This window comes from Coregonus lavaretus (assembly GCF_964263955.1).
Source record: "Coregonus lavaretus genome assembly, chromosome: 27".
Taxonomy (NCBI): Eukaryota; Metazoa; Chordata; class Actinopteri; order Salmoniformes; family Salmonidae; genus Coregonus; species Coregonus lavaretus.
Genome location: NC_140014.1, coordinates 17265966 through 17288485, shown reverse-complemented (window position 1 = coordinate 17288485; position 22520 = coordinate 17265966). Strand labels below are relative to the sequence as shown.

General features: G+C 44.3%; 1 protein-coding gene across 1 annotated transcript; it reads left to right on the top strand.

Annotated features, from left to right (window-relative positions):
- Positions 1–19153: 19153 nt before the first annotated feature.
- LOC311102493 (insulinoma-associated protein 1a-like) lies at positions 19154–20575 on the top strand (the record flags this gene model as incomplete). Its single annotated transcript, XM_084143852.1, has 1 exon — positions 19154–20575. The coding sequence occupies one exon, from the start codon at positions 19154–19156 to the stop codon at positions 20573–20575; it is 1422 nt and encodes a 473-aa protein (XP_083999978.1).
- Positions 20576–22520: the final 1945 nt, after the last annotated feature.

The following is a 22520-nucleotide window of genomic DNA, read 5'->3' as shown; positions in this document are numbered from 1 at the left end:
ATAGAGCTGGTTTCCTGGACATGGATTAGGCCTAGTATTTCATCTAAAAAGCACTGGATATTCTGGTTTTTGTCCAGGACTTTTAATCTGTGTTATGGTAACCAGCCCATGGTTTTTAATCTTAATCTATTTCATGACAATGAAAACTATACTGACTTCACAAATACAAGAAAATAACAGAGTACATCAATTTATTGGAGAATATTGCAACCCACAAGGATGTTTGTTCAAGCATTTCTCCTTCCCACCTTAGCAGTTCACAAATACAAATGTGTAGGCTATAATGCAATTTGCTTACTTACCTGATTTTTGGACTGACTCTGGGTTTTTTGCTGTGTTGGTCTTCATATTGACATACTTTGCCGAATCCTCAGAAAGGTTTGTTTCAAACTCAACGATTTCAGAATCCCCTGCACTGACACACTGGCAACTCTTATCTTGGTTTGTGTGTATGTGTTACAGTGTGTTTCTCTACACAGAAATGTACTGCCTTGTGTATGAGAGTTTTAACCCATCTAAAGACAGGAAGCTAGTCATATCAGTCAGGGGGGGGGGGGGGGGACACTAAGGGGATGTGGGTGGTTTCCGTGCAAAGGGTTAGGATTAGATTGACCATGAGATGAGGCTGAAATGGGTCATATTTTCAGCTTTTATTTAGCATTTGATTGTACGACATACACTAACCAAACAGTGATCATTATTTTGTCCTAGATCTACACACATTGAACATTTTCTTCTTCTGAAGAAAAATCTAACACAAGAGGGCACTGTTCTGCAATAGCAACATCTTTACAAGTCTTCAGGTAAAATTCCACAGACCTTTATTTGACATACAGTCCACGTAAAGGACCACATTATTCACCATTCAGTTATCAACAAACCACACACAGTGCACCTGGGTAAATGCATGTCATTTCACCCAAAAAGTACTGTTTGACTTTATTGTACCTTATGATTTTCAGAACGGGTCAACTCTAAGTTAAGAATATGATGATATTCGCCTTTTGTAACAAAGCCTATTGGCTATTAGTTCACATGAAGTTTATTTAAAAGCAACATGAGGATCATCCCATTCACTGCCTTTAATTGTATAATTTTCCGCCATCCCCACAAAGAAAATATGACATCCATGACTAAAACAGACTTTTACACAAAGCAACCTGCACTCTCTGAAATTGCTTGTCTTTTATTGGTAGAGTACAGTGTACAGTGCAACCTGTGTGGAACTAAAGCCCTGTATTAGGAGCTAAATGTCATGCATATACTTTTTTATTATTGGGTGTTGTGGTGCAATCTGCCCTTTTCCCTTCCCAGAAGCCATTGTTAAAGAGGTGGTTTTAATGCGCTGCACCAGATGGTCTCTCCTACAGGTCGGACTGGGATTGTTTACCATGCACTGGTGTGTGGATAACAGGTGAGCAGCATATCATATCCCCATCAGCCAATCAGGACGCAGCAGATGTCACATCTCTGCCTGTTAACCTTTATTTGGCATATGGGGCTGTTTAGGGGATAATGGAAGGAGAGCGAAGAGAGTTTGATCATGACATTTGTCAAGGTTTATCCCATCGACTATTTATGCCATCAAGACTACATCTTTTTTGATGGATCTGAATATGATTGGATGTTAAAAACTGTTTGTAGGCCTATTGAACAAACAAAAAATGTAATATGCTGGGAGGTTGTCCCTTTAACCATCACAAATTCTGGATCAAGTAAATACAATAGTTATTAGAAATGGGTGACTAACTAGTTATTTACATAGTTTTAACATATGTTGTACCCCTCCAGTCCAGTCGAGTCCAGTCATTCTCCTTATTCATGTTTCAGAGAACTCTCCATTGGGAACAAGGTAAATAAACATTACTGCAATGTGGTATCATGGCAACCAGGCTGGTAAGGGAGAACAGAGGGAAGTCTCAGAGCTCTGAATTACTGTAGTTGTCTACTAGATTACCTACAGTATGTCTAGCTTGCAGCCAGGGCCGGGCCTGGGCATAAGCGATATAGGCGGTCGCCTAGGGTCCTCGGCCGCTAGGGGGGCCCCAACCAAAAAAAAAAAAAAAACACATGTATATACAGTACCAGTCAAAGGTTTGGACACGCCTACTCATTCAAGGGTTTTTCTTTATTTGTACTATTTTCTACATTGTAGACTAATAGTGAAGACATCAAAACTATGAAATAACACATATGGAATCATGTAGAATCCAAAAAAGTGTTAAACAAATCAAAATATATTTTAGATTTTAGATTCTTCAAAGTAGCCACCCTTTGCCTTGATGACAGCTTTGCACACTCTTGGCATTCTCTCAACCAGCTTATTGAGGTAGTCACCTGGAATGCTTTTCCGACAGTCTTGAAGGAGTTCCCACATATGCTGAGCATTTGTTGGCTGCTCTTCCTTCACTCTGTGGTCCAACTCATCCCAAACCATCTCAATTGGGTTGAGGTCGGGTGATTGTGGAGGCCAGGTCACCTGATGCAGCACCATCACTCTCCTTCTTGGTCAAATAGCCCTTACACAGCCTGAAGGTGTGTTTTGGGTCATTGTCCTGTTGAAAAACAAATGATAGTCCAACTAAGCACAAACCAGATGGGATGGCGTATCGCTGCAGAATGCTGTGGTAGCCATGCTGGTTAAGTGTGCCTTGAATTCTAAATAAATCACAGACAGTGTCACCAGCAAAGCACCCCCACACCATCACACCTCCTCCTCCATGCTTCACGGTGGGAACCACACATGCGAAGATCATCCGTTCACCTACTCTACATCTCACAAAGACATGGCAGTTGGAACCAAAAATCTAAAATTTCATCAAGCCAAAAGACAGATTTCCACTGATCAAATGTCCATTGCTCGTGTTTTTTGGCCCAAGCAAGTCTCTTCTTCTTATTGGTGTCCTTTAGTAGTGGTTTCTTTGCAGCAATTGATGTTGAGATGCATCTGTTACTTGAACTCTGTGAAGCATTTATTTGGGCTGCAATCTGAGGTGCAGTTAATTGCCGATTTCTGAGGCTGGTAACTCGAATGAACTTATCCTCTGCAGCAGAGGTAACTCTGGGTCTTCCTTTCCTGTGGCGGTTCTCATGAGAGACAGTTTCATTATAGCACGCGATGGTTTTTGCGACTGCACTTGAAAGTTCTTGACATTTTCCGGATTTACTGACCTTCATGTCTTAAAGTAATGATGGACTGTCATTTCTCTTTGTTTATTTGAGCTGTTCTTGCCATAATATGGACTTGGTCTTTTACCAAATAGGGCTATCTTCTGTATACCACCCCTACCTTGTCACAACTGTCACAATCGTTGAGAGACGGGTCAGACCAAGGTGCAGAAGTGAAAAGCGTACATGTTTATTAAACTCAATAAACATAAACAAAACAAGAAACAACATAACGTGAAGTCCTCAGGCTATACACATACAAGCCTAACACAGAACATAAACAAGATCCCACAACTAAGGTAGGCAAACAGGCTACTTAAGTATGATCCCCAATCAGATACAACGAGCGACAGCTGCCTCTGATTGGCAATCACACCCAGCCAAACCTAGAAATACAATTCTAGATCCTAAACATAGAAATTCTAACATAGAGTTTCACACCCTGACCAAACTACCTAGAGAATAACAGTCTCTCCAGGTCAGGGCGTGACAGTACCCCCCCCCCCCCCCCACTAGTGCGTACCAACCTGACTCATAAGGGGAGGGTCCGGGTGGTCATTTCGCCTCGGAGGGGGATCCGGCTCCGGGCGTGACGACCTCTCCCTCTCTGCCTCCACGTTGCGCCCCTGGTCTGGTCTGGACCTCGGCGCGATGCTTCCCCTCTCCTTCCTCCCACGATGCACCAAGCCCTGTCTGGACCCTGGTGTGGGAGACCCCGAACCTGGAGAGGGGCTGACGTCTGGGCCTGGATCGGCGATCCCCCCACGATGCACCAGGCCCTGTCTGGACCCTGGTGTGGGAGACCCCCGAACCTGGAGAGGGGCTGACGTCTGGACCTGGATCGGCAATCCTCCCGCGATGCACCAAGCCCTGTCTGGACCCTGGTGTGGGAGACCCCAACCCTGGAGAGGGGCTGACTTCTGGGTCTGGACTGGAGCCGCTGACCGAAGCTGAACTGGACCCTGGTGGAACGGACTGCTCTGGCTCCGGAATGGAACCGCTGACCTGAGCTGGACTAGGCACCGGTGGAGCGGACTGCTCTGGCTCCGGAGTGGATCCTCTGACCGGAGCTGGACTGGGCACCGGTGGAGCGGACTGCTCTGACCCCGGAGTGGAACCGCTGACCGGAGTTGGACTGGGCACCGGTGGAGCGGACTGCTCTGGCTCCAGAGTGGAGCAGCTGACCGTTGCTGGTGGAACAGGCCGGGCCGGACTGGGGACACGCACCACTGGTCTGGTTCGAGGAGCAGGAACGGGCAGTGCCGGACTGGAGACACGCACCACAGGTCTGGTGCGAGGAGCTGGCACGGGCCCTACCGGACTGGATACGCGCACCACTGGTTTGGTGCGGGGAGCAGGTACGGGGCGTACCGGGCTGGCGACAGGCACCACTGGTTTGGTGCGTGGAGCAGGAACGGGCCATACCGGACTGGATACGCGCACCACTGGCCTGGTGCGGGGAGCAGATATGGGCCGTACCGGACTGGGAACACGCACCACTGGCTTGGTGCGGGGAGCAGGTACGGGGCGTCCCGGGCTGGCGACACGCACCACTGGTTTGGTGTGGGGAGCAGGTACGGGCCGTACTGGACTGGATACACGCACCACTGGTTTGGTGCGGGGAGCAGGTACGGGGCGTACCGGGCTGGCGACAGGCACCACTGGTCTGGTGCGGGGAGCAGGAACGGGCCGTGCCGGACTGTGGAGGCGCACTGGTGGTCTAGAGCTTAGAGCCGGCACAACCCGTCCTGGCTGGATGCCCACTTTCGCACGGCACGTGCGGGGCGCTGGCACAGGACGCACTGGGCTGTGAATGCGCACTGGCGACATAGTGCGTATCTCCGCATACCTAGGTTCCTCTATGAACACACGCTCCTTCTGTTACCTGACCAGCTCCTCTCTCCTTGCCTCCACTACTTCTTTCTCCCTTTGAGCCTCCTGTAGTGCCTCCCTCTGGACGGATAACTCCTGCTCCCTCTGAGCTAACAGCCCCCGTAATGTGGTGGCCTCCTCTCTCAGACTCTCGATCCGCAGGTCTTGGAGGACCTCTAAAATAGCGGCCTCCTCCTCTCTAGTCAGCCCTTTCACGGCCTCCTGCTGCCTATTCGTCCACCCCGTGAACCCCCCCCCCCAACATTTTCTTGGGGCTGCTTCTCGGGCTTCCTCTTCGGCCGGCGCCGGCGGTGTCGCCGTTGCTCCTCTCTCACCCGGGCTTCCTCTGTCTGTTCCCAAGGACGGCGATCCATCCCAGCCTGGATCTCCTCCCATGTCCAAAATCCCTTACCATCCAGGATCTCCTCCCATGTCCAGGATGTCTGCTCCTGGCAACGCTGCTTGGTCCTCGTTTGGTGGGATCTTCTGTCACGATCGTTGAGAGACGGTTCAGACCAAGGTGCAGCGTGAAAAGCGTACATGTTTATTAAACTCAATAAACATAAACAAAACAAGAAACAACGTAACGTGAAGTCCTCAGGCTAGGAGAGAGGAGTGGCGCAGTAGTCTAAGGCACTGCATCTAAGTGCTTGAGGCGTCACTACAGACCCCCTGGTTCGATTCCAGGCTGTATCACAACCGGCCGTGATTGGGAGTCCCATAGGGCGGCGCACAATTGTCCCAGCGTCGTTCCGGGTTTGGCCGGTGTAGGCCGTCATTGTAAATAAGAATTTGTTCTTAACTGACTTGCCTAGTTAAATAAAGGTAAAATAAAATAAAAAATACACATACAAGCCTAACACAGAACATAAACAAGATCCCACAACTAAGGTAGGCAAACAGGCTACTTAAGTATGATCCCCAATCAGAGACAACGAGCGACAGCTGCCTCTGATTGGGAATCACACCCGTCCAAACCTAGAAATACAATTCTAGATGCTAAACATAGAAATTCTAACATAGAGTTTCACACCCTGACCAAACTATCTAGAGAATAACAGTCTCTCCAGGTCAAGGCGTGACAACAACACAACTGATTGGCTCGAACGCATTAAGAAGGAAAGAAATTCCACAAAGGCACACCTGTTAGTTGAAATGCATTCCAGGTGACTACCTCATGAAGCTGGTTGAGAGAATGCCAAGAGTGTGCAAAGCTGTCATCAATGTAAAGGGTGGCTACTTCGAAGAACCTCAAATATAAAATATATTTTGATTTGTTTAACACTATTTTGGTTACTACATGATTCCATGTGTGGTCCCCTGTAGCTCAGTTGGTAGAGCATGGCGCTTGCAACGCCAGGGTTGTGGGTTTGTTTCCCACAGGAGGCCAGTATGAAAATGTATGCACTCACTAACTGTAAGTCGCTCTGGATAAGAGTGTCTGCTAAATGACTAAAATGTAATTTCGTAGTTTTGATGTCTTCACTATTATTCTACAATGTAGAAAATAGTAAAAATAAAGAAAAGACCTGGAATGAGTAGGACTGGTACTGTATATATATTTTGAAATGTGGTTCTACATCAGCAGTTTTCCTTTTCTTATGTCAGTCACTGACAGTCACTCAATTAGTCCTGTCAGGATTATAATTTTTTTGATTGGTAAATTAGTCCCAGCTATCTAAACTTGTAGAAATCATGACCAAATTACCGACCTTGCGCGTGCCCAGGGGCCCTGACCTCCAGGGGGCTCTCACTGATTTTGTTGGTCACTCTCACTCAGATATCATATTAACATGGCATGTCATGGCAAAATGTGTAGAATTTCAGGAAAGTACCTTTAAAACTGCACATTTTTCTCTCCGGCCCATGGCAAAATGTGTAGAATTGCAAGAAAGGTACTTAAAAAAAATAAAAAATTCTCTCCGCCTTCAAGAGGGGGGCCACTAAAACGTCTTGCCCACGAGGTGGGCAGTCAGACTTAGAGCACCTGTCCCCTTTCTGTCAACTTCAGATCAGGTTACCTGTGGCATCCTGGAGCTCCTCACCTCACCCTGTTCTCACCTGGCTGGGTGGCCTCTCAAAAGGTTACACTGTTTTAACAGTGGTCTAGTAGGCTACTGTGGCTATTTGATCATAATGTAGGCCTACCAGAGTGGCCTACCATTAGAAACAATGGAGAAAATGCATCCCATAACATTTTAACATGGAAATAGCGGTTCTATCATTCAGCCTACAGTAGCAGCCAATGTGTGGTGTTCAATGTCAGCCTACATTCCATGAGACTTTTGAAAAAACATGCAGTGCTTGACATTAAGCTGTTTATCCACTTGTCCTTCAGACAAGGAGTTGACTGAAAATGTTGTTGTGTTGTTTGATGCAAGAAACCACTTCACAAAATAAAATTCATTATTATTCCCATACCATTACAGAGAATCAGACAAATTATGCTACCCTCTGCCTATTGGCTACTTAGCTTTTTCAAGCCTGTCTCAAAATACAACACTGCCCCTGTAAGACAAAAATAGCTCTTTACCTGACTAGCGTTTCAAAGATGTCTAGAAATGCACCGGTTTTGTGCTCTTGTAGGAAGCAATCACTCCCCCATTGCTGACTACAAACTATCTAAAACTGGGCTAATAACACACTAACTAGCAAAGTATATGAAGAAATGTACAAATGTGCACATGTCGCTACATGTAGCGCTCGCTTTGATCAACAACAATATAAAATGCTGTAAAAACAGTCCAGTTCAAAGTGAATGGCAGATCCATATATGAATGGTCTATTGCCTATAGGCCTACTGCAGCTCTGATTGGTTATGGCGCACAGGTCTGTGTAGAGTACGGGCTGAGCAGTGCCTGTCAATGCAATAGAATCTTACTCAGATGCATTCTGCCTACAACAAAATCTCTTGCATAGTTAGTTTTGCATACTAAGTCTTGCATAATTCATTTTGTTTCGGTACGTTGCATTGAAAGTGGCTAATATTGCATTGATTCGATCACAATTCCCACAGTAAAGGGAAACGTTGATAGTGTTAACTAATGGGGAAAACTGAGTGAAGTTCAATCTCGTGCTTCTCTGCGCGTGCTGATATTTCTTATGCGCACAGCTTAGAGGGAACATTGATCACAACTATAGACAACTATTATAGATAGATGAATGACACTTGATTTTCAACTAGAGCCCAGAGTTTTTTCTGGTCATGAAGTAGGGGAAAACTCCTAGCCTCGCCCAAGGCCATCTCATATGTATCACCACATCCTTCCAGCTACACCATATTCCACGTGGAGCTCCAGAGCTTGTCATAATGAGGCCTCTCAGGCTGATTAGGGTGCTAAGCTGCTGGAGCAGGCCAGTGGAGCGAGGCTAAGGCTGGGTTTAACAACCTTCCAAAGACAGCCTCTCTCCTCTGGTTAACTCTAATATCATACTCTCACTGGCAGATTGCTGGGAGCACCGGAGGACGAGGAGGAGACAAGCTGGAACAGTGCTCATGTGTAATGAGATTTAGAGATCATCTTTATTTCATTTTCCCAATATTGTGTATGGCAATTGATTTTCAATTAAATGTTTATTTTCGGGAAACACAAAAACACCATAGCAATGCTTCATCAGTGATTATATGGACTGAACAAGGCAGGTGTTCATTTCAGAATACCCAAACTCAATAGATACCTATGTCGGCCTCTTCCTTGTGTAACCATTAACCACTCTTCAAACACAATACAGTATGACCTATTATCTGGTCATGAATGCACCTTCAGTGGTGGCCGCAGCGCTGACTCTCAGTCGCCAGAAACCCCAGGAAGAAAGCACACAGGGGCATACATTTAATACAGCTGCCCTGCTGGCATACGGCACCTTGCGGGCACTTAGGGCCCCGTGGACTGACACTCCTAGCAGGGCCTCACTGTCAGCCTGCGTCTGTTGTCATCACCATTATATCCCTCTGATGATGAAACGATTAGCAGACGCTAGGCTAATCACAAAGCGAGCGGGTGATGGATGGGGTGGCTTATAGACTCAGGGGGTTGGCTGGGGTGCTTTGTCCAGGCACCCCTCAATCTTGTGATACCGGCAACCCCCAACCCCTATCCAACCCCTGTTATCCCCACCAGCTGCCCTGACCCCTCATCATACCCCTGCCTCTCCTCACCATGTGCTGAGAGTCAAAGGGGTCCTCCCATCAGTCATCAGAATGGAATCCCCCCTACCCCACGTCACAATCAATCGCCCCCCCCCAGACAGAGATGGATGGGGGCATCCACGACCCTGTATCTTCTTGGTAAAGACGCTCTCACAATGGGCTTCTGTCATTGGTAGATAATAGAGCTGGTCCCAGGCATGGTGCTCAGGTCAAGTTAGCTGCCCCTGGAAGGAAATATCAGAAGGCACCGGACAGAACCCCATTTTTCTGTTGACATAGCTGCCTGTTCTCCTGGACTCTACAGGTTGTCCTGAACCCCAGGTGTACACACCAATACAAAAGAATGAACATGATTTTCCTGAGCTACGTACTGTGCCAGCCTATTGTATGTCTTTCACATGCTAATTTATGTTCTTAGAGTTACAAATGCCCCTATCTTTTGATGTATTGGACTCTGTTTTTTCTGACTTGTGTATCATCACATACATTTGAAGACCAGTTTTTCTCGTAAATGATGATTTGCTTGACCATTGATTAAGTCCTCAGTTGTGAATAACATGGATAATTGCGTAGTTAAACTACAGGATGATGATGATGCCATAACACTATGACTGAGAGTGAAAGATCCTGTTATATATTCACCACTGTCTGTTGCCTACTATCATCATTCACATGCAGATTCATCCTTCCTCAAGTGCAATGCAGTATAATTTCCATTTAAATAAGGTGTACACACAAACATGGAAAGGACAGAAATCTAGAGAATGGGGGATCTTGATTTGATTAACTAATCATACTCTTTGTAATCCCACTCGGCCTTGGAGGGCAACGCATGACTGTGGACTCCAATCACACAACACTTGATTGTTGGGAGTATGGAGCAAATCAGCTCAAGGAACCTAAGGACATACACTACAGAATGGCAGTGATTAACCACCCAATTACGAGATACAGAGTTTATTTCAGCCACAGCCGACCCCAAGTGCACACAGTATTGGGGTATTTTAATCCTCTGGCAAATGCATGCAGGTTGTTTGTGATTAGGTTGGGCAATACGGTCCACTACCCCGTGCCCAGAACTGTGCATTGTTTTAAAGGAGGACCTCAAGCCACTCAACATTAATTGAAACACATATTTATTGTATGTAAACTATGAATATCCTTGTGATGAGTGTGTTGGAAGGAGTCAGGCGCAGGAGGGTAATCACAGAATACAGAGTTTATTCCTTTGTTACACAAAATACGCTGGAATAGCGACAAACGAAACAGGCACAGGGGAAACTATCGACCCTGGCAATACACTGTAACGGTTTTTCCATACAATACATAGGCACAGGGGAAATATCTACCCTGGCAACAAAATGGTACGAGTAGCTCCACTGAGCTACACTACTCTCACATTCAAACAATCACCCACAAGGACAAGGGGGCAGAGGGAACACTTATACACAGACTAATGAGGGGATAGAACCAGGTGTGTGTGATTGACAAGACAAGACAAATGTGATGATGATAATTGGGGCGGCAGTGGTTAGTAGGCCGGTGATGACGAACGCCGAAGCCTGCCTGAACAAGGAGGGGAGGCAGCCTCGGCGGAAGTCGTGACAATCCTCCTTCTTTGACCCTACCTAATACTAGCAGAAGACCAACTCGCTGAACCAGTAAGCTCCATGCTAACACAGCATAACTCCCAGCTGCCTGATAGGCCTCTCTACAGGGTCACATAGTACAGGGGTAGGTGGTGGAGGCTATAGGGGTAGAGGGGTAGAGGGGGTCTCGGAGCATCCGGAGGGTGCGTCTGCGTGTCAACTCCACAGGCCACTCCATGACTGATCTCATCTAGCTTATTATGGAAACGGCTCCCAACTCCCACTACATAATTAGGACTTAATTAATATGAGAGAAATCTTTCATCTGTCTGGGTCCAGCCTGCTCCTTACTTCCATTTACAACATTATATTAATTTTGGAGGGAGGGATGCTAACCTTGCTGATGAAAAGACTGATATAATAAATTACGGTTTGTTTTTTTCTGAGAGAAAATAATAAGTGTGATGAGCAGAGTCTGATTAACCCTGTATAGTGACTAATTAGGGGGATCATTTAATAATCAAGGAAGAAGCACAATTGTGACAGAATGCTAATTATGCCATCTAAATCAGACTGGGTCAATTTTGGAAAAGCTTTGGGAAATGTGACATTCAAAACTCTTCACACATGGCCATTTGTTTTTTTGTGTGTATATGTGAAGACTGTCTGAGTCTGAAAACATTCCATCTAATTGTTGCATTTCTCATGCATTGAAGAACATCTTACTGGAAAATAAATGAATTAACAAAAGATGACAAGTTTGGAACAGATTTACAAATGATTCATGACAAAGCAGCTAAAGAAATCATCACATTGATACATTAGTGCAAACTTTAATTAACATAAAACATTCATACTTTTCTCAGCCTCAAAAGTCATTTAGACTCCTTTGATGTAAGGGTTTTCCCCTCTGTAAATCATAATGACAAATGAATGCTAAGTATTCAGATGAGAAGAAGGGTAAGCCTAATAATCACCTAAGGGGAAATGAAATGGATGGGACTGACTGACCTCAGGCTATCCTACAACACAAGCCCAGTCATGTCTTCTTCATCACATCTACCCCTGTCTACTCTGAAAACAGGTTATCAATGGACTTACCTGGTTAAAAATGGTTACATAGAAGTGAAATGTATCTGAAAAGGTCAGATGAGTTCTGCATTCTAAGTCATGAGTTAAGATTCAGCACCATGGACAGCTACCACAGTGCTGCTCTCCATCCAGAGGGTTCTGAAGTGACATTCTTTACTCTAGCCTTTAACAGCTTGGTGGGTGTCTCAGGCCAAAGCACAAACTGATACCAACAGTTTCCGATATCGATCTAAACATTGCAAAAAAACCATAGGTGAATATGCCACAGTGCTCCCCAGAGGGTGGTGTGGTCTGCCCAACGCATCACCCGGGGGCACACTGCCTGCCCTCCAGGACACCTACAGCACCGGATGTCACAGGAAGGCCAAAAAGATAATCAAGGACATCAACCACCCGAGCCACGGCTTGTTCACCCCGCTATCATCCAGAAGGCGAGGTCAGTACAGGTGCATCAAAGCTGGGACAGAGAGACTGAAAAACAGCTTCTATCTCAAGGCCATCAGACTGTTAAATAGCCATCACTAGCCGTCTACCACCCAGGTACTCAACCCTGCACCTTAGAGGCTGCTGCCCCATGTACATAAACATGGAATCACTGGTCACTTTAATAATGGAAAACTAGTCACTTTAATAATGTTTACATACTGCTTTACTCATTTCATATATATACTGTATTCTACTGTATTTTAGTCAATGCCATTCCGACATTGCACATCCTAAAATGTATGTATTTCTTAATTCCATTCTTTTACTTTTAGATTTGTGTGTATTGTTGTGAATTGTTAGATACTACTGCACTGTTGGAGCTAGGAACACAAGCATTTCGCTACACCCACAAAAACATCTGCTAAATATGTGTATGTGACCAATAACATTTGATTTGATTTGAATAGGCCTACATTCATACTTATAGGCTGTGTTTGCACAGGCAGTCCAATTCTGATCTTTTTTTCACTAATTGGTATTTTGTCCAATCAGATCAGCTCTGAAAAATGTGATTTGTCAAAAGACCATTAGTGGAAAAATTATCAGAATTGTACTATCCGGGATCCTTGGGACATCCCTACCCTAAACCCTAACCCTAACCTTAACCCCTACCCTAACAATAACCCTTACCCAACCCTAACCCTAACCTTAACCCTTACCTTAACCATTTTAAATGTCAACTTCAGTGGGGTAGGTAAGCTGTGACCTGATTCTCTGGCACGTTATGAAAGGGGATGGTGGTTGATGTATTGATCACTGGACAATAGAGAATGTAAGATGAAGTGCTGAGAGGCCATATGTCAATCAAGGGAGGATGTGGCTCATTAGGTTTCTGAGCGGCCATCTTTCTTGTTTTTTCTTGATGATGCATCTGTCTTCAGCAGTTTCATCAAGTTAATGGTGACCTCATAAAATAATCAATTTGAGCGATGTTTCTGGTTTCATTTCTGTACATTGAGTCACTACAGTCATTATGGTTGGTTGTTCATGACTTGGGGTGTAAATGGACATCACCTTACCTTCTGATCTTAAAGGAAAATAAATACACAGTCATTTAAACAAACCAAAAAAATCCAGTCGGTCACCATATTCTTGCACTAGAGACAATAACACCTACAGTCATGAGTAAACATCTGTTAATAGAATCCACGAGGGAAGAAAATCTGTGTTTTTGTTTTCAAAATATGTGTGGGGAATGGTTGGATTGTGTGTATGTGTCTCCACACGTGCGTACCTCAATTTCCCTCTCTGCACCCTCATAGTGCAGCTCTGTCTCAAAGAACTCTTGTCAGGTAATTGAATGAGCTGGAGCAGAGAGAAAACCTGCAGTGGGGTGCTTGGCACCTGCTGTCCTTATTATCTCTAACACAGCAGCCGCACCGATTGTTCTTTGTTGTTCGCTCATTAATAGAGAAATGAATGTGTGGAACGATAGAGGTGAACACTGAAGGGAGAGACTGGGCAGCACATTTTAATCAGCCCAGATAGAACAATCACTTTATCCACCTCCAGGGCTCTGAGGTGAATTAGCATTTAACATTCCAGGGAATGCTTGGTGACAGGAGGCTCTGGCGGAACACAACCAATGGACTGGAGAGATTTCTGAGCAGGTCTCTGAAGTTTTAGATGAGTGAATTTAATATGCCCCAGGGCTTGGAGACATCATGTTTCAGGGAACCATTTCCATATGGTAGCTACTATTGTGCTGTAAGGAGTGCCAATACAAAACAATGAATGTCAAATGAATGTTGGCCATACAGACTGTTGCATTCTGCAAGAGACATATCTTATAGACGTAAACTATACATGATATACACTGAGTGTACAAAACATTAAGAACAACTGCTCTTTCCATGACATACAGTAGACTGTTCAGGTGAATCCAGGTGAAAGCTATGATCCCTTATTGATGTCACTTGTTAATTCCACTTCAATCAGTGTAGATGAAGGGGAGGAGACAGGTTAAAGAAGGATTTTTAAGACTTGATACAATTGAGACATGGATTGTGTATGTGTGCCATTCAGAGGGTGAATGGGCAAGACAAAAGATGTAAGTGCCTTTGAACAGGGTATGGTAGTCGGTGCTAGGTGCTCTGGTTTGAGTGTATCAAGAACTGCAATGCTGCTGGGTTATTCATGCTCAACAGTTTCCTGTGTGTATCAAGAATGGTCCACCACCCAAAGGACATCCAGCCAACTTGACACAACTGTGGGAAGCATTGGAATCAACATGGGCCAGCATCCCTGTGGAACGCTTTGACACCTTGTAGAGTCCATGCCCCGACGAATTGAGGCTGTTCTGAGGGCAAAAGGGGTGTTCCTAATGTTTTGTACACCCAGTGTACAATTCAGATCTATGTATATCGTAAAATATTGTAGAAAAGACAATGATTTACTAAATATTGTTTCTGGATCTAATAAGTCAAATGTCGGACAGACGTGGTCCATCTGCAAGGAGACAAAGGCTATAAGCCTTGCTGCCCTGGTTCTTAGAACCCCTCAGCCCCTGATTAAATCTAGATTCCTCACTGGCCCTGTACTTGGTGCTGAATGGAGCCTCCCTCTAGCAGATTACACACAAGCACAATTGCCCTACAGCTCATCCATTACAATCATTGATTGACAATGCCATTCATGGAGCCCATGTCATGAAGAGCGTAAATTACAGTGACATCCTTTGAGCATTCTAACAGGATGGGGGTGGGTGAGATTCAGACAGTGGGCTAATGGACAAAGGTGAAATGGATATCTTAGGGATCATTTGAAGAAATATGGTTTGATAGAGATTTTGCGATCTTTTTATATTCTGTTACATATTTGGCAACCCAAAAGGATTTGACCAGAAAGGGAGCTATTCAGGGTGATCCCCCTTCCTTCAATTTCTGCATCCTTATTTCACTCCCTGTTCACTCATGACTGCATGGCCAGGCACGACTCCAACACCATCATTAAATTTGCCGATGACACAACAGTGGTAGGCCTGATCACCACCAACAACGAGACAGCCTATAGGGAGGAGGTCAGAGACCTGGCCGTGTGGTGCCAGCACAACAACCTCTCCCTCAATGTGATCAAGACAAAGGAGATGATTGTGGACTACAGGAAAAAGAAGAGGACCGAGCACGCCCCCATTCTCATCGACAGGGCTATAGTGGAACAGGTTGAGAGCTTCAAGTTCCTTGGTGTCCACATCACCAAAAAACGAACATGGTCCAAGCACACCAAGACAGTCGTGAAGAGAGCACGACAAAACCTATTCCCCCTAAGGAGACTGAAAAGATTTGGCATGGGTCCTCAGATCCTCAAAAGGTTCTACAGCAACACCATCGAGAGCATCCTGACTGGTTGCATCACTGCCTGGTATGGCAACTGCTCTGCCTCCGACCGCAAGGCACTACAGAGGGTAGTGCGTACGCCCAGTACATCACTGGGGCCAAGCTTCCTGCCACCCAGGACCTTTATACCAGGCGGTGTCAGAGGAAGGCCCTAAAAATTGTCAAGTCTAGGTCCAAGAGGCTTCTAAACAGCTTCTAACCCCAAGCCATAAGACTCCTGAACATCTAATCAAATGGCTACCCAGACTATTTGCATTGCCCCCCCCCCCCCCCCCCCCCCCCCTTTACGCTGCTGCTACTCTCTGTTTATTATCTATGCATAGTCACTTAATAACTCTACCTACATGTACATATTACCTCAATTACCTTGACTAACCGGTGCCCCCGCACATTGACTCTGTGCCAGTACCCCCTGTATATAGCCTCGCTATTGTTATTTTATTATTGTTATTTTACTGCTGCTCTTTAACTATTTGTTACTTTTATTTCTTATAAATAAATAAAAATCATGTTTTTTTTTGGTATTCTTTCTTAAAATTGCATTGCTGGTTAAAGGCTTGTAAGGAAGAATTTCACTGTAAGGTCTACACCTGTTGTATTCGGCACATGTGACAAATACAATTTGATTTGATTTGTAGGTGGTGCAATAAAAAAGGCAGACTGTGAGCTGAGTCTGAAGTGAATTAACTCAGAAAGAGGTTACTTCTGAGTAAATGCTGTAGGCCTTTATCATCATTCTGTAAAAAAGTGACATACAATGTTTGATAAATAGATTTTGTGTAATTTATGAAAAGTTGCCACACACATTAGGGAATTATGTTTTGTTAAATAGGCCTACATCAGTCAATCAAAAGAGCAGCACTAACAAGCAGAAACTCTGGACATTAATGGTTCCCCACATCACTAAACATTATTTGACATTTAAGAGAGAAGACCACCTTTCCAACATTAAACCAGGCCGAGTGATGTTGTGGCGTAGGGCTCAGGGCTCCAAAGATAAAGTCTATTTAGGGGCGGATGAGGTTTACATTATGGATAGATGGAACAGCAGCTGTATGATAATGATGCGCCGATCCTTCAGTGCTTCCACTCTTGCAGGGCCACTGAGCAAACACGCAAATGCATCCGCTGAAACCCCACCATACCCGCCCACGCGCTCTTAGAAATTATCACCCGGGAAAGAGGAACTTGTTAAAATGCCATCAAATCGTGTAGCCCCACGAACCACGACTAATATAACTGCCAGCAGAAACTTTGTCGAACAAACACGGACTATAGCCAAAATACATATAAGGGCAGATGCATGAACAGTTGTAGGCCTAAGTGGGCCTATAATGTGACTGGCCAGTAGCCTAGACCTATATATTTGTTAACTATTTCACATTTTTAGAGCACTTCGGCCTGATAAGGGGAGAAAACTCGTTTTAAACTTGTTAATGTTGAAAGTTAAACGTAGAAAGACAATGCTATATATGTATAATTTAAGAGAGACAAAATGTGAATTGCACAAACCTAACAGTTTGCATTCAAGCAAGCGAAAGCGCATCAGAACAGAGCCACCTATTCAAAAGGCCCATGTCTCAACTAAGGATTGTGTAATATTTGACTTGGTCATACAGCAGCTTTATGCAAATTAGGAGAACAATAGGCCTACCCGATGATGGAGATTATTCTTGCCTTGTTTCCCCATGCAGAGAAAAAGAAAACACGCTCTGCAAAGTGGCGCATGCACACTCATCTGAAGATATGATTAAACGCAGGCAACCATAACTCTAGGCCTCCTAGACAAAAATAATCGTGGATGATCGATCTTGTAAGCATATAGCCTTATATAAACTTGATGGCTGTAAAATTGTAAAGGCCTACATAATGTATGCACAAAACTGACAATAAATTATCTGAAATAACCTTGACTACAAAATATAGTATGAAAATTTGCTCAATTTACATATCCTTTGGAAATACATTTTCAAAGAATTCAAACATGCAAGCCTTTCTGATTTTCTGAAAGTGTTTTATAATAGACTACATGCAACTTAAACTGCCCAAATTAAAAACATTAAACCAATCTTGATTTGAAGATGGGAGACAATATATTCATTCCAAATGTAAACTTCAGAATAAAACTTTGGAAACCAACTAATATTTCACAAAATTAAGAATACTAGGATATTTAAACAAGAACGGGACAATATCAAACAAAAACAGTTTGCAAACAGATATTTTTAGAGACATAATAAAACATGTTTTATCGTTGCACATGGGATCCGTATCACATTCCATACAGAGCAGCACTGCGTGCGCTCGGGCTGACATTCGGGCTTCGGCCCTCTTTGTTTGGAGCACTGATTACACAGCACGCGCCTATCTCTAGGCCAGATTGTCCGTGAGTCCTATTTCACAGTGAAGAGGTCAATTTGCCTTTCAAACAAAAACGGGATATCCAGCGTGGGCAGACGTTCCCGTGGCTATTGTGTACCAAGACCTGAACCCTTCTTATTACTTTTGTATTTAGTGAGATGTCTGATTTATAACTCCAGTTAAACTGCCGAGACAGATGCGTGTCCAAATAAATAAATTCGTACCAAATAATGTTTATTTTCAAGAAGTCTTGCCTTGTTTGTGTAAAATAATAACACTGCTTATCGAATATTCGTAGGTAGGGCCTAATGCCAATGTCACACACACACACGTTGTTATATTGTTCCTTGGAGGTTCGTGCGTAAAGCTTGATTTTGGCTGGGGGAAAGTCCCATTAAACCACAATAGCCTACAACAACATGTGTGTGCCATTGCTTTACTATTGCCACTGACATCACTTGCTGCCCAAGTTTTTAGATTTTCATTTTGTTGTCTTTTATTCTATTAATGCAAATAACCCCTTGCAACTTCGTTGTTGCCTTCTCAACCGGACCCCTCCAGTCCAGTCCCCGTCTTAATTCACAATTCTGACGATTGTGGCAGTGACGGACATATCCTTTTGGCAGCTCCGTGGCCCGCAAAGGACAGGCACAAAGCCGTGGCACGTGTGCATTTGTATAGAGAACCATTAAACCGTAAAAAGAGGAGGGCACGGCGTGTGCCTCTGTCGGGGAGTGGCCGAGCGCACACATTAATGTAATAAACCGCAAGTACATCTGCTAAGCTATCTGCACATACTTCAACGAAATCCACCAAACGCAGGCTTTGAACCCTCCCACATCCAAATCCACTGGGATCTTCGTTTCGTCTGATTGGTTGAGGATTCGGCAACAAGGGGCGAGAACAATAGCATCATTCCGGCATAAAAAGAGTGCAGCTATGCCTTGGAGACGAAAACATTTCAGCAACACAGAGATCAATAGCTTTGCGAAAATATAAGTTAGCAACTGAGGCTCCTGGCGTGACTGTAATTCCACAAACCTGGATATCATCCGAGACTTCGCCCACCTCTCCAAAGTGCCCTTCTGTCATTCGCAAAGATGCCCAAAGGATTCCTGGTAAAAAGAAACAAGAAATCAGCACATGTTTCCTACAGGACTCGCACAGATGAATATGAGCAGGAGCATCACATCCCAGCGTTTCAGAGTCAGGTGGACTCATCTCCGCCTGTCTCTGTTGCGTCCAGTCCGGACCGCGCAGCTCCATCGCCGGACATCGCAGCAGACGCCCCGGTCCCCAGTCTGGATGCTAAAGGGGTTCAGTTTGGCAACCCCGAGGCGGTGTACCAAGCCCTCTACAGCCCCACCAGGCCCATCAGCAAGGACCACGAGAGGAAATATTACGAAAGAAGTTTCAATCTAGGTTCGCCAATTTCTGCTGAGTCATTCCCGACACCTGCCTCCCTCAGCAGCTTAGATCATATCCTGTTCGCCCCCGTGGATTTGAAAATAGGCACTAGCAACAGCAACCGCAGCGGCACCACCAGCAGCATCCCTGCTACAGCCATCAGGGGCGGTACCAAGAGGCCCTCATCCGACACTGAGCGCAAGAGCAAACCTGCCTCCAAGAAACCCAAAGCCATCAGAAAACTGAATTTTGAAGACGAAATGACAACCTCTCCGGTACTTGGTCTGAAAATCAAAGAGGCTCCTGTCGACTTTAAACCCAGAACGCAGACATCGGCAGGTGGGAAGCCTTTAGGAGAGTTTGTCTGCCAATTGTGTAAGGAAGCATACGCGGATCCCTTTTCTTTGGCCCAGCACAAGTGCTCTAGGATAGTGAGAGTTGAGTACAGGTGTCCTGAGTGTGATAAGATGTTCAGCTGCCCGGCTAACCTCGCCTCTCACCGGCGCTGGCACAAACCGAGAGCGCAGAGTGCAGCCGGGATACCATCTACCCCGAGCATCAAATCTGAAATCGCTAAAATGCCCCCCGGTGTCAAGTCCACCCCGGAGGAAGCCAAAGATCCAAGAATCGAGCTACTGAGTGACAGAGACACCCCCAGCCCGGGTATGTCTGAATCGGGCTCAGAAGACGGTTTATACGACTGCCAATACTGTGGGAAGAGGTTTAAGCGCCAAGCATACCTAAGAAAACACATCCTGGGACACCAAGCCTTGCAGAATAAAATGTTCACGGACCACGCGTTTAAAAACAGCGACAGAGTGGAAGAGCCGGTGCCAGTGTCCGCCTTATCCTCAGAGGAAAATACAAACCAAAGTCCCCTGAATCTAAGCCCCGTGGACTGCCTTCTCTGCCCCGTTTGCGGGGAGAATTTCCCCAACAGGGCCAGCCAGGAGAGACACCTGCGTCTCATGCACTCCTCCCAGGTGTATTCCTGCAAGTACTGCTCTGCCACTTTCTACAGCTCACCGGGACTCACGAGGCACATCAACAAATGCCATCCGTCGGAAAATAGGCAGGTGATCCTGCTTCAAATGCCCGTGCGCCCCGCTTGCTGAACAGAAGAAAATGCGTGCCCTCGACCGGAGCAAAGGGAGAGTTGAAAAAAAAAAGTTAATTGCCTACAGTTCTAAAAGACAGGGCAACTTGATGTTTAGATTGTGTGTTCGAGGAGAGGTGTCCTATCCATGCCAATCAGATGGTTGTTGAATGCTTATCTATTTCTTGAAATAAAAAATAGGCATATATTTTGAGATCTCTCTCAAATTAGTTTATCGAAAGAAAACAAAGTGTTAGTTTGACTGTTAAAGGTATTTTTCTAGGACAGCTGCACACGTGCTCAAGTTGCCTAATAGCTTCTAGACCTAAGAACTGTTTCATTTTCTATGGGTATTTTCCCTCATAAAAGCCTTTTAATTCACCGACTGTGAATTTCTGTTTCTTTCAGCTTTATGTTAACTTATGAATCACAGGACAGACTTATCAACTTTGTCTTAAAAACGTACAAATATCGAAACATTCCCTTTTAGTAGAACCACAAATGCCTTTAGAATATAGCCTAAACACATCTAAACTCTGCTGTACAACTGCCTTAAAAAAGTCAACATAATGATTGTTTTAATTTTGAATGCTGGCACATATTTTATTATTAATTGTTGCAATATTGTTTCGTCATAATACTTGTATTTATTTATTTATTCTATTTGCAATTCTCTTATGTAATTTATTGTTGTGTTGCGTGATTATTCTGTGTCATTCTGGCAGTTCACATGTCGTAGCCAAATGTTTTGTCAAAATTATGAGTTGTGATAATTATCGTGGATCGGTCTAAATCTTCAATCTCCACAGCTCTTGTAAAACGTAAAGCTCTTACCTTAGATGCAATCTTTTTCTATGAACATGTTTATTTTCTTAAATGTTGGCTTTTATAGCGCTTTGATTGTATGTGTACACTGTTGTAATCTATCTATCCATCGAAATAAAAAAAATATTTTCAAAATGAAACCATTTATTTTGCTATAGTTTGACATTGACACAAACGGTCTGAATAATACTAGTCCTACATCACCCAGGTATGCCCGCACTCCCTGACTTCTAGTCATAGCTACAATAAAATAAATGGCCCTATAGGGAAGTATTAATTAAAATGTTTGTCAGAAATAATTATATGTCCTTTAGAAAAACAAAACAATAAAAAAATTATTGTGTAAATGAAATATTATGGAAATCCATCTGGGTACAAACTCAAGAGACACAATGTTCAGGCGAATAATTCTAAACGGTAGGATATTGGGAAATGGGTGCATATGGAGAAAAAGTTATCTTGAAAATCATTCGTATTCTTTCAATTTCTCCACTGGATTTTGCCTACTCAACAGAATATCATACATTATTTCTCTCAGCTTCACAACATTAATTAATTTGGCTATTTGTATGAATCTTCAGGCTATGTGAAAGCTCAAAACAAAACGTAGATGAAGCCTACTCAAGTGGGTAATTAGTAAAGGGTGAGTAATAGCATAATTACCATGGATACTCAAGACATGATGCAGGCATATTCACTGCGGATGCATAATTTCTACAATGATGTGTCTGGATGAGGGACCGAAAAAGGTGCACACCTGACTTCAAACAGAGACTATTCAAGTCGGACTGTACTCCTCTAAACATACCACCCTAATTCCACATGGACCCTTTTCAGGTTTCATTTAACTATGATTGCATCCCTGATGCCAGCAATTTCTTGTAGGCAACTGAAAATATACCCTAAATTGACTGTCGATTCATTATTGATATTTACATTTACATTTTAGTCATTTAGCAGACGCTCTTATCCAGAGCGACTTACAGGAGCAATTAGGGTTAAGTGCCTTGCTCAAGGGCACGTCGACAGATTTTTCACCTAGTTGGCTCTGGGATTAGAACCAGCCACCTTTCGGTTACTGGCACAACGCTCTTAACCACTAAGCTACCTGCCGCCCCATAGATGATTCATGCCACACA